The sequence below is a fragment of the Oncorhynchus gorbuscha genome, linkage group LG03, assembly GCF_021184085.1.
Source record: "Oncorhynchus gorbuscha isolate QuinsamMale2020 ecotype Even-year linkage group LG03, OgorEven_v1.0, whole genome shotgun sequence".
Taxonomy (NCBI): domain Eukaryota; kingdom Metazoa; phylum Chordata; class Actinopteri; order Salmoniformes; family Salmonidae; genus Oncorhynchus; species Oncorhynchus gorbuscha.
The window spans coordinates 104,816,161-104,832,481 of record NC_060175.1 but is presented as its reverse complement, the minus strand read 5'-3'; the positions used below and the strand labels follow the sequence as shown (position 1 = coordinate 104,832,481).

Below are 16,321 nucleotides of genomic sequence, written 5' to 3'. Positions count from 1 at the left end.
CTCTAGTATAATAGTAGTATTACTATAGTATAATAGTAGTAGCCCACTGGTATAATAGTAGTATTACTATAGTATAAAAGTAGTAGTCCTCTAGTATAATAGTACTATTACTATAGTATATTAGTAGTAGTCCTCTAGTATAATAGTAGTATTATTATAGTATAATAGTAGTAGTCCTCTAGTATAATAGTAGTATTACTATAGTGTAATAGTAGTAGTCCTCCAGTATAATAGTAGTAGCCCACTAGTATAATAGTAGTAGCCCACTGGTATAATAGTAGTATTACTATAGTATAATAGTAGTATTACTATAGTATAAAAGTAGTATTACTATAGTATAAAAGTAGTAGTCCTCTAGTATAATAGTACTATTACTATAGTATATTAGTAGTAGTCCTCTAGTATAATAGTAGTATTACTATAGTATAATAGTAGTAGTCCTCTAGTATAATAGTAGTATTACTATAGTATAATAGTAGTAGTCCTCCAGTATAATAGTAGTAGTCCTCTAGTATAATAGTAGTAGCCCACTAGTATAATAGTAGTATTACTATGGTATAATAGTAGTAGCCCACTAGTATAATAGTAGTATTACTATAGTATAATAGTAGTAGCCCACTGGTATAATAGTAGTATTACTATAGTATAATAGTAGTATTACTATAGTATAAAAGTAGTATTACTATAGTATAAAAGTAGTAGTCCTCTAGTATAATAGTACTATTACTATAGTATATTAGTAGTAGTCCTCTAGTATAATAGTAGTATTACTATAGTATAATAGTAGTAGTCCTCTAGTATAATAGTAGTATTACTATAGTATAATAGTAGTAGTCCTCCAGTATAATAGTAGTAGTCCTCTAGTATAATAGTAGTAGCCCACTAGTATAATAGTAGTATTACTATGGTATAATAGTAGTAGCCCACTAGTATAATAGTAGTATTACTATAGTATAATAGTAGTAGCCCACTGGTATAATAGTAGTATTACTATAGTATAATAGTAGTAGCCCACTGGTATAATAGTAGCCCACTAGTATAATAGTAGTAGCCCACTGGTATACTAGTAGTATTACTATAGTATAATAGTAGTAGCCCACTAGTATAATAGTAGTAGCCCACTGGTATAATAGTAGTATTACTATAGTATAATAGTAGTATTACTATAGTATAATAGTAGTAGTCCTCTAGTATAATAGTAGTAGCCCACTGGTATAATAGTAGTATTACTATAGTATAATAGTAGTATTACTATAGTATAATAGTAGTAGTCCTCTAGTATAATAGAATTATTACTATAGTATAATAGTAGTAGTCCACTAGTATAATAGTAGTATTGCTATAGTATAATAGTAGTAGTCTTCTAGTATAATAGTAGTAGTCCTCTAGTATAATAGTAGTAGTCCTCTAGTATACTAGTAGTAGCCCACTAGTATAATAGTAGTAGTCCTCTAGTATAATAGAAGTATTACTATAGTATAATAGTAGTAGTCCTCTATAATAGTAGTATTACAATAGTACAATAGTAGTAGTCTTCTAGTATAATAGTAGTATTACTATAGTATAATAGTAGTAGTCCTCTAGTATAATATTAGTAGTCCTCTAGTATAATAGTAGTATTACTATAGTATAATAGTAGTAGTACTGTAGTATAATAGTAGTATTACTATAGTATAATAGTAGTATTACTATAGTATAATAGTAGTAGTCCTCTAGTATAATATTAGTAGTCCTCTAGTATAATAGTAGTATTACTATAGTATAATAGTAGTAGCCCACTGGTATAATAGTAGTATTACTATAGTATAATATTAGTAGCCCTCTAGTATAATAGTAGTATTACTATAGTATAATAGTAGTATTACTATAGTATAATAGTAGTAGTCCTCTAGTATAATATTAGTAGTCCTCTAGTATAATAGTAGTATTACTATAGTATTACTATAGTATAATAGTAGTAGTCCTCTAGTGTAATAGTAGTAATCCTCTAGTATAATAGTAGTATTACTATAGTATTACTATAGTATAATAGTAGTAGCCCACTGGTATAATAGTAGTATTACTATAGTATAATAGTAGTAGTCCTCTAGTATAATAGAAGTATTACTACAGTGTAATAGTAGTAGTCCTCTAGTATAATAGTAGTATTACTATAGTATTACTATAGTATAATAGTAGTAGTCCTCTAGTGTAATAGTAGTAATCCTCTAGTATAATAGTAGTATTACTATAGTATTACTATAGTATAATAGTAGTAGTCCTCTAGTGTAATAGTAGTAATCCTCTAGTATAATAGTAGTATTACTATAGTATTACTATAGTATAATAGTAATATTTCTATAGTATAATAGTAGTAGTCCTCTAGTATAATAGAAGTATTACTATAGTGTAATAGTAGTAGTCCTCTAGTATAAACAATAAACTCAATAAATAGTCGATTAGTTTAGTGTTTGTACGAGACTCACGGGTTGGTCTTGCTGAGACAGAAGAAGGCGCTACCCTCTGGGATTGGCGTAACCTTCTCCTTGGGAGGGAGGATGTCTGCTACGTTCAGCTGGATGCCTACTGCCGCCTCTGAGAGAGAGAAACACATAGTCTGTCTGACAAACAGCCACCTGATATCATCCAGTGTTTCCTAAACCTCTCCACCAGAACCTCCAGCCAGTTCCACATATTTTACATGTTACAGTACTTCCAGTCCAAGCTCACCTGATTCATCTGATACAACTGATTCACCTGATTCACCTGATTCAACTGATTCACCTGGACACCTGATTCAACCGATTCACTTGGTCACCTGATTCAACTGGTCAAGTGGTCAACTAATCACTCATCACTAAGCCCTTGCTATTTGTTACTTTACTTCAACGTGCCAAATACAACAGGTGCAGACTTTCCCATGAAATGCTTACTTTCTAGCACTTTCCCAACAATGCAGAGTTAAAAAGCTGGGGCTTCTGAGGAGAAGGTTGGACTGGCTGGGGGTTCTGAGGATAAGGTTGGACTGGCTGGGGGTTCTGAGGAGCCGGTTGGACTGGCTTGGGGTTCTGAGGAGAAGTTTGGACTGCCTGGGGGTTCTGAGGAGAGTGTTGGACTGGCTGGGGGTTCTGAGGAGAAGGTTGGACTGGCTGGGGGTTCTGAGGAGAAGGTTGGACTGGCTGGGGGTTCTGAGGAGAAGGTTGGACTGGCTGGGGGTTCTGAGGAGAAGGTTGGACTGGCTGGGGGTTCTGAGGAGAGTGTTGGACTGGCTGGGGGTTCTGAGGAGAAGGTTGGACTGGCTGGGGGTTCTGAGGCGAAGGTTGGACTAGCTGGGGGTTCTGAGGAGAAGGTTGGACTGGCTGGGGGTTCTGAGGAGAAGGTTGGACTGGCTAGGGGTTCTGAGGAGAAGGTTGGACTGGCTGGGGGTTCTGAGGAGAAGGTTGGACTGGCTGGGGGTTCTGAGGAGAAGGTTGGACTGGCTGGGGGTTCTGAGGAGAGGGTTGAGGAAACACTGATCTGAGGAACATTCAGTTTGATCTAAATGACTGAGTCACTGGGTCGGGGTGTTACGAGTGTGACTGGCGTAATCACACCGTGTCTCTCTATTTAACTCTATTTCCATCCATCTTAAAAAATACTGCCCTTCCCGAATGATGCCCTTCCCGAATGATTACGTTGAATCAACGAACTGGTTGATTCAACGTAATTTATCAGTGTATTGTGACGTGGAATCTACTTGGAAAATACATTATATTTGCAAAAATGTATCAACGTAAAATGTGGTTAATTCACGTCTCAATCAAAAGTTAAAGATTCGGACTAAATCAATCAAACTATATTTAAAATGTATTTAAAGTCTGATTTAATTTGATTTAGTCCTAATTCTTTAACTTTTGATTGAGACTTGAATGAACCACATTTGACAGTTTTTGTTTGAGATGTAGACGTGAATCAAACAATATCAATAATACATTTTTTAAGGGCTGATGTTACTGCAGCTACAGTATAAATGTCTTCTGTAATCACAGAAAGTGTGCATGTTCAAGATAGCTTGCAAAGGTTACAGGTCTGTGGAGATCTTCAGCATTACTATAACAATCTGAAGAATCTCCAACAGCATTAATAACTTGCACCATGTACTTTTAATGTAATCTCATCTGTAATCCAGGTCATTTGGTTTTGCTATTAGATGAAGCACAGTGATAACACTTCAAGTTGTTGTATAAATAGAAAATATCTGACATTGTATTCCCATTTGAATGTTGTTGTGATTTTAGATGGTTGAAAGCATATTGATAGACCTGGAAAATGGCTGCCGTTTTACGCGCTACAATTTTTTTTGTTGCTATTTATTTATTTTCTTTTGTATTTTTTTTTTTTGTACATAATGTTGCTGCTACCGTCTCCTATGACCAAAAAGAGCTTCTGGATATCAGAACAAAGATGACTTATCTTGAACTGGATGAAGAGTTTTTTTCTTTAATAAGTGCAACTCAAAGTGTTTACTGTTTCCCCGACAACAGGGCCAAATCCCCGTCATTTGCGTGAAGAGGTCGGGGTGCCTTGTGAGAATTCGTCAGCTAGTGGGTAAACCACTGTCAAGGAGGTGTGTAAACAAAACTCCTTAAAAAATTGGGCAAGATAAGAAGTTGGGTTATGGGGGCGACAAAATACTGGTACCTACATATAAAACCTTTTTGCTTGGTACCTGGTACCTACATACAGTACATGTCCCAACCAGAAGTCATGGATAACAGGCAACATCCGCACCAAGCTAAAGGCTAGAGCTGCAATCAGTTGTATTTTGACAAGGTAGGTGTGGTATACAGAAGATAGCCCTATTTGGTAAAAGACCAAGTCCATATTATGGCAAGAACAGCTCAAATAAGCAAAGAGAAATGACAGTCTATCATTACTTTAAGACATGATGGTCTGTCAATCCAGATAAGTTCAAGTACTTTTAAAGTTTCTTCAAGTGCAGTTACAAAAACCATCAAGCGCTATGATGAAACCGGCTCTCATGAGGATCGCCACAGGAAAGGAAGACTGAGAGTTACCTCTGCTGCAGAGGATAAGTTCATTAAAGTTAATTGCACCCCAGATTGCAGCCCAAATAAATGCTTCACAGAGTAAGAGACACATCTCAACATCAACTGCATGAATCAGGCCTTCATGGTTGAATTGCTGCAAAGAAACGACTACTAAAGGACACCAATACTAAGAAGAGACTTGCTTGGGCCAAGAAACATGAGCAATGGACACTAGACATGTGGAAATCTGTCCTTTGGTCTGATGAGTAAAAAAATTTACAATTTTTGGTTCCAAACACTGTCTTTGTGAGACGGGGTGTGGGTGAACAGATGATCTACGCATGTGTGTTTCCCACCGTGAAGCATGGAGGAGGAGGTGTGATGGTGTGGATGTGCTTTGCTGGTGACACTGCCTGTGATTTATTTAGAATTCAAGGCACACTTAACCAGCATGGCTACCACAGCATTCTGCAGTGATACGCCACCCCATCTGGTTTGCTCTTATTTTTTATATTTTTTAAAACTTTTTTTTATTTGACCTTTATTTAACCAGGCAAGTCAGTTAAGAACATATTCTTATTTTCAATGACGGCCTGGGAACAGTGGGTTAACTGCCTGTTCAGAGGCAGAACGACAGATTAGTTGCGAGTACCTTGTCAGCTTGGGGGTTTGAACTCGCAACCTTCTGGTTACTAGTCCAACGCTCTAACCACTAGGCTACGCTGCCGCCCCAGCAGGACCAAAACACACCTCCAGGCTGTGTAAGGGCTATTTGACCAAGGAAAGTGATGGAGTGATGCATCAGATGACCTGGCCTCCACAATCACCCGACCTCAACCCATTTGAGACGGTTTGGGCTGAGTTGGACCACAGGGTGAAGGAAAAGCAGCCAACAAGTGCTCAGCATATGTGGGAACTCCTTCAAGACTGTTGGAAAAACATTCCTCATGCAGCTGGTTGAGAGAATGCCAAAAGTTTGTCATCAAGGCAAAGGGTGGCTACTTTGAAGAATCTAAAATATATTTTGATTTGTTTAACACTTTTTTGGTTACTACATGATTCCATATGTGCTATTTCACAGTTTTGATGTCTTCACTATTATTCTTCAACGTAGAAAATGAAAGAGAATAAAGAAAAACTCTTGAATGAGTAGGTGTGTCCAAACTTTTTACTGGTACTGAATATACTAGGCGGTGTCAGAGGAAGACCCCCAAAATTGTCAAAGACTCCAGTCACCCTGTCAGTCATAGACTGTTCTCTCTGCTACCTCACAGCAAGCGGTACTGGAGCGCCAAGTCGAGGTCCAAACGGTTCCTTATTAACATATTTTAACCACAAGCCATAAGACTGCAGAACAATTAATCAAATGGCCACCCGGACTATTTACATTCATCCCCTTTGTTTTTACACCGCTTCAACTCTGTGTTTATTATCTATGCATAGTCACTTTACCCCTCCCTACATGTACAAATGACCTCAATTACCTCGACTAAGCTGTACCCCGGTATATTGACTCTGTACCATAACACCCTGTATATAGCCTCCACATTGACTCTGTACTGGTACCCCCTGTATATAGCCTCCACATTGACTCTGTACCGCTACCCCCTGTATATAGCCTCCACATTGACTCTGTACCGTAATACCCTGTATATAGTCTCCACATTGACTCTGTACCGGTACCCCCTGTATATAGCCTCCACATTGACTCTGTACCGTAATACCCTGTATATAGTCTCCACATTGACTCTGTACCGTAATACCCTGTATATAGTCTCCACATTGACTCTGTACCGTAACACCCTGTATATAGCCTCCACATTGACTCTGTACTGGTACCCCCTGTATATAGCCTCCACATTGACTCTGTACTGGTACCCCCTGTATATAGCCTCCACATTGACTCTGTACCGTAACACCATGTATATAGCCTCCACATTAACTCTGTACCGGTAAACCTGTATATAGCCTCCACATTGACTCTAGACCGCTACCCCCTGTATATAGCCGCCACATTGACTCTGTACCGTAACACCCTGTATATAGCCTCCACATTGACTCTGTACTGGTACCCCCTGTATATAGCCTCCACATTGACTCTGTACCGGTACCCCCTGTATATAGTCTCCACATTGACTCTGTACTGGTACCCCCTGTATATAGCCTCCACATTGACTCTGTACTGGTACCCCCTGTATATAGCCTCCACATTGACTCTGTACTGGTACCCCCTGTATATAGCCTCCACATTGACTCTGTACTGGTACCCCCTGTATATACCCTCCACAGTGACTCTGTACTGGTACCCCCTGTATATAGCCTCCACATTGACTCTGTACTGGTACCCCCTGTATATAGCCTCCACATTGACTCTGTACTGGTACCCCCTGTATATAGTCTCCACATTGACTCTGTACTGGTACCCCCTGTATATACCCTCCACAGTGACTCTGTACTGGTACCCCCTGTATATAGCCTCCATATTGACCCTATACCGGTACCCCCTGTATATAGTCTCCACATTGACCCTGTACCGGTACCCCCTGTATATCGCCTCCACATTGACTCTGTACCGTAATACCCTGTATATAGCCTCCACATTGACTCAGTACCGTAATACCCTGTATATAGCCTCCACATTGACTCTGTACCGTAATACCCTGTATATAGTCTCCACATTGACTCTGTACCGTAACACCCTGTATATAGCCTCCACATTGACTCTGTACCGTAATACCCTGTATATAGCCTCCACATTGACTCTGTACCGTAATACCCTGTATATAGCCTCCACATTGACTCTGTACCGTAATACCCTGTATATAGCCTCCACATTGACTCTGTACCGTAATACCCTGTATATAGCCTCCACATTGACTCTGTACCGTAATACCCTGTATATAGCCTCCACATTGACTCTGTACCGTAATACCCTGTATATAGCCTCCACATTGACTCTGTACCGTAATACCCTGTATATAGCCTCCACATTGACTCTGTACCGTAATACCCTGTATATATCCTCCACATTGACTCTGTACCGTAATACCCTGTATATAGCCTCCACATTGACTCTGTACCGTAATACCCTGTATATAGCCTCCACATTGACTCTGTACCGTAATACCCTGTATATAGCCTCCACATTGACTCTGTACCGTAATACCCTGTATATAGCCTCCACATTGACTCTGTACCGTAATACCCTGTATATAGCCTCCACATTGACTCTGTACCGTAATACCCTGTATATAGCCCCCACATTGACTCTGTACCGTAATACCCTGTATATAGCCTCCACATTGACTCTGTACCGTAATACCCTGTATATAGCCTCCACATTGACTCTGTACCGTAATACCCTGTATATATCCTCCACATTGACTCTGTACCGTAATACCCTGTATATAGCCTCCACATTGACTCTGTACCGTAATACCCTGTATATAGCCTCCACATTGACTCTGTACCGTAATACCCTGTATATAGCCTCCACATTGACTCTGTACCGTAATACCCTGTATATAGCCTCCACATTGACTCTGTACCGTAATACCCTGTATATAGCCTCCACATTGACTCTGTACCGTAATACCCTGTATATAGCCTCCACATTGACTCTGTACCGTAATACCCTGTATATAGCCCCCACATTGACTCTGTACCGTAATACCCTGTATATAGCCTCCACATTGACTCTGTACCGTAATACCCTGTATATATCCTCATTATTGTTATTTTATTGTGTATCTTTTTATTAAATTTTTACTTCAGTTGATTCAGTAAATTTTTTCTTACGTCTATTTCTTGCATTGTTGGTTAAGGGCTTGTAAGTAAGCATTTCACGGCATTTCACCTGTTGTATTCGGTACATGTTTCAAATCAAATTTGATTGAATTGTCATTGGGAATTCAACAAACGTCTGGCTGTCTTTTTGAGTTGGGTGAATAAAGGTTGAAATGTCATTGATCAAGGTCTCTACCAAATATCATCACAATGTCCACGTTGAAACGACGTGGTGAGCTCAGTGGGTTGTGTGACACCAAAGCCCTTCTGCAGTCCTGGGGTTACAGAGGAGAATTCTGGAATAGCCTTAAACTCTCAGGAAAAAGGGTTTCAAAAGGGTTCTTCGACTGTCCCTATAGGCAAAACTGTTTTAGTTCCAGTTAGAACCCTTTTGGATTCCAGGTAGAACCCTTTTGGTTCCAGGTAGAACCCTTTTAGTTCCAGTTAGAACCATTTTGGTTCCAGGTAGAACCCTTTTGGGTTCCAGGTAGAACCCTTTTGGGTTCCATGTAGAACCCTTTTAGTTCCAGTTAGAACCCTTTTGGGTTCCAGGTAGAACCCTTTTTGTTTCCAGGTAGAACCCAATTAGGGTTCCATGTAGCACCCTTTACACAGAGGGTTCTCCCTGGAACCCAAAATGGTTCTCATACACAGACAGCCAAAGAACCATTTTGGGTTCCTTTCCCCCCCAGACAGTGTATGCTAGGATGGATAAACAGACTTGGGGCAACAGCATTACTTCCGTCCCGCTTCTTGCCCCCAAACCCGGGCTTGAACCAGGGACCATCTGAACACATCAACAACTGTCCACCATCTAGCATCGTTAACTGTCACTTCACAAAGATCACGGTCTTTACAGACCAATGGAAACAACTATTACAAAGTCTCGTAGTGGGTAACACCACAGACTGAACGCCACTAGCGCGCACCGCTAACTAGCTAGTCATTTCACATCGGCGTAAGCCGATGTGGTTGGATTGATGAACAGACTTGGATCAAATGCATATTTTATGAGGTGTGCTTGATTAATTAACCTTGTCGAGTTTAGACCGTTAGGACCACTGGTTCCACACTGTCTGAACAAATAAACCAAGCGCACACAAATATTGAAAGTATTTGAACTATGCATTTGACCCTGGTCTGAAGGACTTATCCTCACCTACTACTGCATGCTCCTCACCTCCTTCTGTTGCATGCTCCTCACCTTTTGTTTTGACAGGGATCACGTACAATTAAAACATAAAATCTCACAAGAAATGTGATGCATTGCACTAGATTTATGCATTATACCAGGTTAACTATTTCAGGGCTCTCCAACCCTGTTCCTGGAGAGCTACCTTCCTGTAGGTTTGAACTCCAACCCTGTTCCTGAAGAGCTACCTTCCTGTAGGTTTAAACTCCAACCCTGTTCCTGAAGAACTACCTTCCTCTAGGTTTAAACTCCAACCCTGTTCCTGGAGAGCTACCTTCCTGTAGGTTTTAATTCCAACCCTGTTCCTGAAGAGCTACCTTCCTGTAGGTTTTAACTCCAACCCTGTTCCTGGCGAGCTACCTACCTGTAGGTTTTAACTCCAACCCTGTTCCTGAAGAGCTACCTTCCTGTAGGTTTTAACTCCAACCCTGTTCCTGGAGAGCTACCTTCCTGTAGGTTTTAACTCCAACCCTGTTCCTGGCGAGCTACCTACCTGTAGGTTTTAACTCCAACCCTGTTCCTGAAGAGCTACCTTCCTGTAGGTTTTAACTCCAACCCTGTTCCTGGAGAGCTACCTTCCTGTAGGTTTTAACTCCAACCCTGTTCCTGGCAAGCTACCTACCTGTAGGTTTTAACTCCAACCCTGTTCCCGAAGAGCTACCTTCCTGTAGGTTTTAACTCCAACCCTGTTCCTGGAGAGCTAACTTCCTGTAAGTTTTAACTCCAACCCTGTTCCTGGCGAGCTACCTACCTGTAGGTTTTAACTCCAACCCTGTTCCTGGAGAGCTACTGTCCTCTAGGTTTTCATTCCAACCCTGTTCATGGAGAGCTACTGTCCTCTAGGTTTGAACTCAAACCCTGTTCCTGGAGAGCTACTGTCCTCTAGGTTTTCATTCCAACCCTGTTCCTGGAGAACTACTGTCCTGTAGGTTTTAACTCCAACCCTGTTCCTGGAGAGCTACTGTCCTCTAGGTTTTTATCTCCAACCCTGTTCCTGGAAAGCTACTGTCCTCTAGGTTTTCATTCCAACCCTGTTCCTGGAGAACTACTGTCCTGTAGGTTTTAACTCCAACCCTGTTCCTGGAGAGCTACTGTCCTCTAGGTTTTTATCTCCAAGCCTGTTCCTGGAAAGCTACTGTCCTCTAGGTTTTAACTCCAACCCTGTTCCTGGAGAGCTACTGTCCTCTAGGTTTTTATCTCCAACCCTGTTCCTGGAGAGCTACTGTCCTCTAGGGTTTCATTCCAACCCTGTTCCTGGAGAGCTACTGTCCTCTACGTTTTCATTCCAACACTATTCTAGTACACCTTGATTCCAATTATTAGGTCGTTGATAAGCTGAATCAGGTTAGTTACAACTGGGGTTGGAGAGAAAACCTCCAGGAGGGTAGCTCTTCAGGAACAGGTATGGAGAGCCCTGTACTAGATGTATGCATTACACTAGATTGAGACAAATAGCTCATTTACATCTCCTGTCCCTGGCCATGTGAGTAATACAATAATGTAGCTTATAGACATTTCAAAGACACACAACAGACATTTCAAAGACATACAACGGACATTTCAAAGACACACAACAGACATTTCAATAACACAATTGCTATTTCAAAGACACAGGACACACTGTATAACATTTATAAAATCATAAAATACCAAAGAGCTACTGTACCAAAGTGGTCAGATATTGTACATATTCGGGTACTGCTATTTATAAGAACATGATAGTATAATATATAATATTACTAATATTGCAAGCTCCTCCTCACCTTCTGTCTGTTCAGGCTCCTCCTCTTCCTCATACTCAGTCTCATCATCAACGTCAATCTGAGAAAAAGAGTAGATCAAGTACATTCAGTATGAACCAACTACACCACCACCACCATCAACACCACCAACAACCAACAACTACACCAACAACAACTACACCAACAACAACACCAACTACACCACCAACAACGACACCAACACCAACAACTACACCACCAACAACAACACCACAACAACTACACCAACAACAACGACACCAACACCAACAACAACAACACCACCAACAACAACACCACCAACAACAACACCACAACAACTACACCAACAACTACACCACCACCACCATCAACACCACCAACAACCAACAACTACACCACCAACAACAACACCAACTACACCACCAACAACGACACCAACACCACCAACAACAACACCACCAACAACAACACCACAACAACTACACCAACAACTACACCAACAACTACACCAACAACAACACCACCAACAACAACACCAACAACAACAACTACACCAACAGCTACACCAACAACAACAACGACACCAACAACAACGACACCAACAACCAACAACTACACCAACAGCTACACCAACAACAACAACGACACCAACAGCTACACCAACAACAACTACACCAACAACTACACCACCAACAACTACACCAACACCAACAACGACACCAACACCAACACCAACAACAACTACACCAACAACAACGACACCAACAACAACTACACCAACAACTACACCACCACCAACAACAACAACAACATCAACAACGACACCAACAACAACTACACCACCAACAAATACATCAACACCATCAACAACACCACCAAAAACTACACCAACAACAACAACACCAACAACAACGACAACACCAACAACAACGACACCAACAACTACACCAACAACAACAACACCACAAACAACTACAACAACAACAACAATACCACCAACAATTACATCAACACCATCAACAACACCACCAACAACTACAACAACACCAACAACTACACAAACAACTACACCAACACCATCATCAATGACACCACCAACAGCAACACCAAAAACAACACCACCAACAACTACACCACCAACAACAACACCAACAACTACACAAACAACTACACCAACACCATCATCAACGACACCACCAACAGCAACACCAAAAACAACACCACCATCAACAACAACAACACCAACAACTACACAAACAACTACACCAACACCATCATCAACAACACCACCAACAACACCACTAACAACTACACCAACAACAACACCACCAACAACAACACCACCACCAACAACACCACCAACAACAACACCACCAACAACTACACCACCACCAACTACACCACCAACAACAACACCAACAACTACACAAACAACTACACCAACACCATCATCAACGACACCACCAACAGCAACACCAAAAACAACACCACCAACAACTACACCACCAACAACAACACCAACAACTACACAAACAACTACACCAACACCATCATCAACGACACCACCAACAGCAACACCAAAAACAACACCACCAAAGACACCACCATCAACAACAACAACACCAACAACTACACAAACAACTACACCAACACCATCATCAACAACACCACCATCAACAACAACACCATCAACAACAACACCATCAACAACAACACCATCAACAACAAAACACCAACAACACCACCAACAACTACACCAACAACTACACCACCACCAACTACACCACCAACAACACCACCAACAACAACACCACCAACAACACCACCACCAACAACACCACCAACAACAACACCACCAACAACACCACCAACAACACCACCACCAACAACACCACCAACAACAACACCACCAACAACACCAACAACAACTACACCACCATCAACAACAACACCACCAACAACACCACCAACAACTACACCACCACCATCAACAACAACACCAACACCACCAACAACACCAACACCAACAACAACACCACCAACAACTACACCAACAACAACACCACCAACAACACCAACAACAACAACACCATCAACAACAACAACACCAACAACACCATCAACAACAACTACACCAACAACAACACCACCAACAACACCACCAACAACACCAACACCAACAACAACACCACCAACAACTACACCAACAACAACACCACCAACAACACCATCAACAACAACACCATCAACAACAACAACACCAACAACACCACCAACAACTACACCAACAACTACACCACCACCAACTACACCACCAACAACACCACCAACAACAACACCACCAACAACACCACCACCAACAACACCACCAACAACAACACCACCAACAACACCACCACCAACAACACCACCAACAACAACACCACCAACAACACCAACAACAACTACACCACCATCAACAACAACACCACCAACAACACCACCAACAACTACACCAGCACCATCAACAACAACACCAACAACAACACCAACACCAACAACAACACCACCAACAACTACACCAACAACAACACCACCAACAACTACACCACCAACAACACCACCAACAACAACACCACCAACAACACCACCACCAACAACACCACCACCAACAACACCACCAACAACACCACCAACAACACCACCACCAACAACACCACCAACAACAACACCACCAACAACACCAACAACAACTACACCACCATCAACAACAACACCACCAACAACACAACCAACAACTACACCACCACCATCAACAACAACACCACCAACAACACCAACACCAACACCACCAACAACTACACCAACAACAACACCACCAACAACAACACCACCAACAAAACCACCACCAACAACACCACCAACAACACCACCAACAACAACTACACCAACAACACCACCACCACCAACAACACCACCAACAACAACAACACCACCAACAACACCACCAACAATAACAACACTAATGGCGCACAATTGGCCCAACGTCCTCCATGTAAGAGAAGGTAAATAAAGGTATAGATATATATGATAATAATGACCTTCAGTTCTCCATTCTCTCCATTCCCTTCCTTTGCTTCCCCCTCTTCTTTCTTCTCTCTGGAAAAGAAGAAGAAATAAATGAAACATCGGATTTCTTTCCACCGCGTTCTCTATTTCAGCCCCTTCGTGTTTCTTTGTATTGTCGAGGGCCCCCCTTCGTGTTTCTTTGTATTGTCGAGGGCCCCCCTTCGTGTTTCTTTGTATTGTCGAGGGCCCCCCTTCGTGTTTCTTTGTATTGTCGAGGGCCCCCCTTCGTGTTTCTTTGTATTGTCGAGGGCCCCCCTTCGTGTTTCTTTGTATTGTCGAGGGCCCCCCTTCGTGTTTCTTTGTATTGTCGAGGGCCCCCCTTCGTGTTTCTTTGTATTGTCGAGGGCCCCCCTTCGTGTTTCTTTGTATTGTCGAGGGCCCCCCTTCGTGTTTCTTTGTATTGTCGAGGGCCCCCCTTCGTGTTTCTTTGTATTGTCGAGGGCCCCCCTTCGTGTTTCTTTGTATTGTCGAGGGCCCCCCTTCGTGTTTCTTTGTATTGTCGAGGGCCCCCCTTCGTGTTTCTTTGTATTGTCGAGGGCCCCCCTTCGTGTTTCTTTGTATTGTCGAGCCCCTTGCTCATTTATTATCCCTCCAATCTTACTCTTTCTTCGTGTCACCGTCTCCTCCTGCTAAGTTGTCCACAGCGATAGCCAAGAAGACGTTCAGCAGGATATCTGACCAGACCGTCAGGGACGAAGACACAGACAGAAGGGACATACTAGTACTAAGGGTGTATAATGACTGTCCTGGGAGTGCAACTATGTATACTGTGGGTGTAAATATGTGTACTGTGGGTGTATAATGTGTGCACTGTGGGTGTAAATATGTGCACTGTGGGTGTATAATGTGTGCACTGTGGGTGTATAATGTGTGCACTGTGGGTGTAAATATGTGCACTGTGGGTGTATAATGTGTGCACTGTGGGTGTATAATGTGTGCACTGTGGGTGTAAATATGTGCACTGTGGGTGTATAATGTGTGCACTGTGGGTGTATAATGTGTGCACTGTGGGTGTATCAGGCGTGTACTGTGGGTGGGTGTATGTGTACTGTGGGTGGGTGTATGTGTACTCTGGGTGGGTGTATGTGGACTGTGGGTGGGTGTATGTGTACTGTGGGTGGGTGTATGTGTACTGTGGGTGGGTGTATGTGTACTGTGGGTGGGTGTATGTGTACTCTGGGTGTATAATGGTGCACTCAAGGAATATTAAATACATGAGTTGTACAAAATGGTGAAATACAGAGAACCAAAACAGTGAGCAGATATCCCCATTTTTTTCTCTATTTAAAACAGTAAACAACACCATTCCTGTGATGATGGTGATGGTTTCTGTGAAAGGATACAATTACCACAGATGAAGAGGATAACAAAGTAGATACATATGATCATGCCGGGGAAGACGGGCCCTCCGTAAGCCATGATGCCGTCGTACATCACTAAGTTCCAGTCCTCACCTGTTAGAATCTGACATGACGGAGAGAGAG

General features: G+C 41.8%; 1 protein-coding gene across 2 annotated transcripts in view; it reads right to left on the bottom strand.

Annotated features, from left to right (window-relative positions):
• The window catches only part of cacna1fb (calcium channel, voltage-dependent, L type, alpha 1F subunit), a 216,092-nt gene that overhangs the window by 69,388 nt on the left and 130,383 nt on the right, over nt 1-16,321 (bottom strand). For both annotated transcript variants that reach the window (XM_046344773.1, XM_046344774.1), the window contains exons 16-20: nt 16,181-16,301; nt 15,439-15,511; nt 14,810-14,867; nt 11,751-11,808; nt 2,466-2,574 (exon numbers count right to left, since the gene is read on the bottom strand). In XM_046344773.1, coding sequence (XP_046200729.1) covers nt 2,466-2,574; nt 11,751-11,808; nt 14,810-14,867; nt 15,439-15,511; nt 16,181-16,301 — 419 coding nt within the window. The remainder of the gene's footprint in view (nt 1-2,465; nt 2,575-11,750; nt 11,809-14,809; nt 14,868-15,438; nt 15,512-16,180; nt 16,302-16,321) is intronic.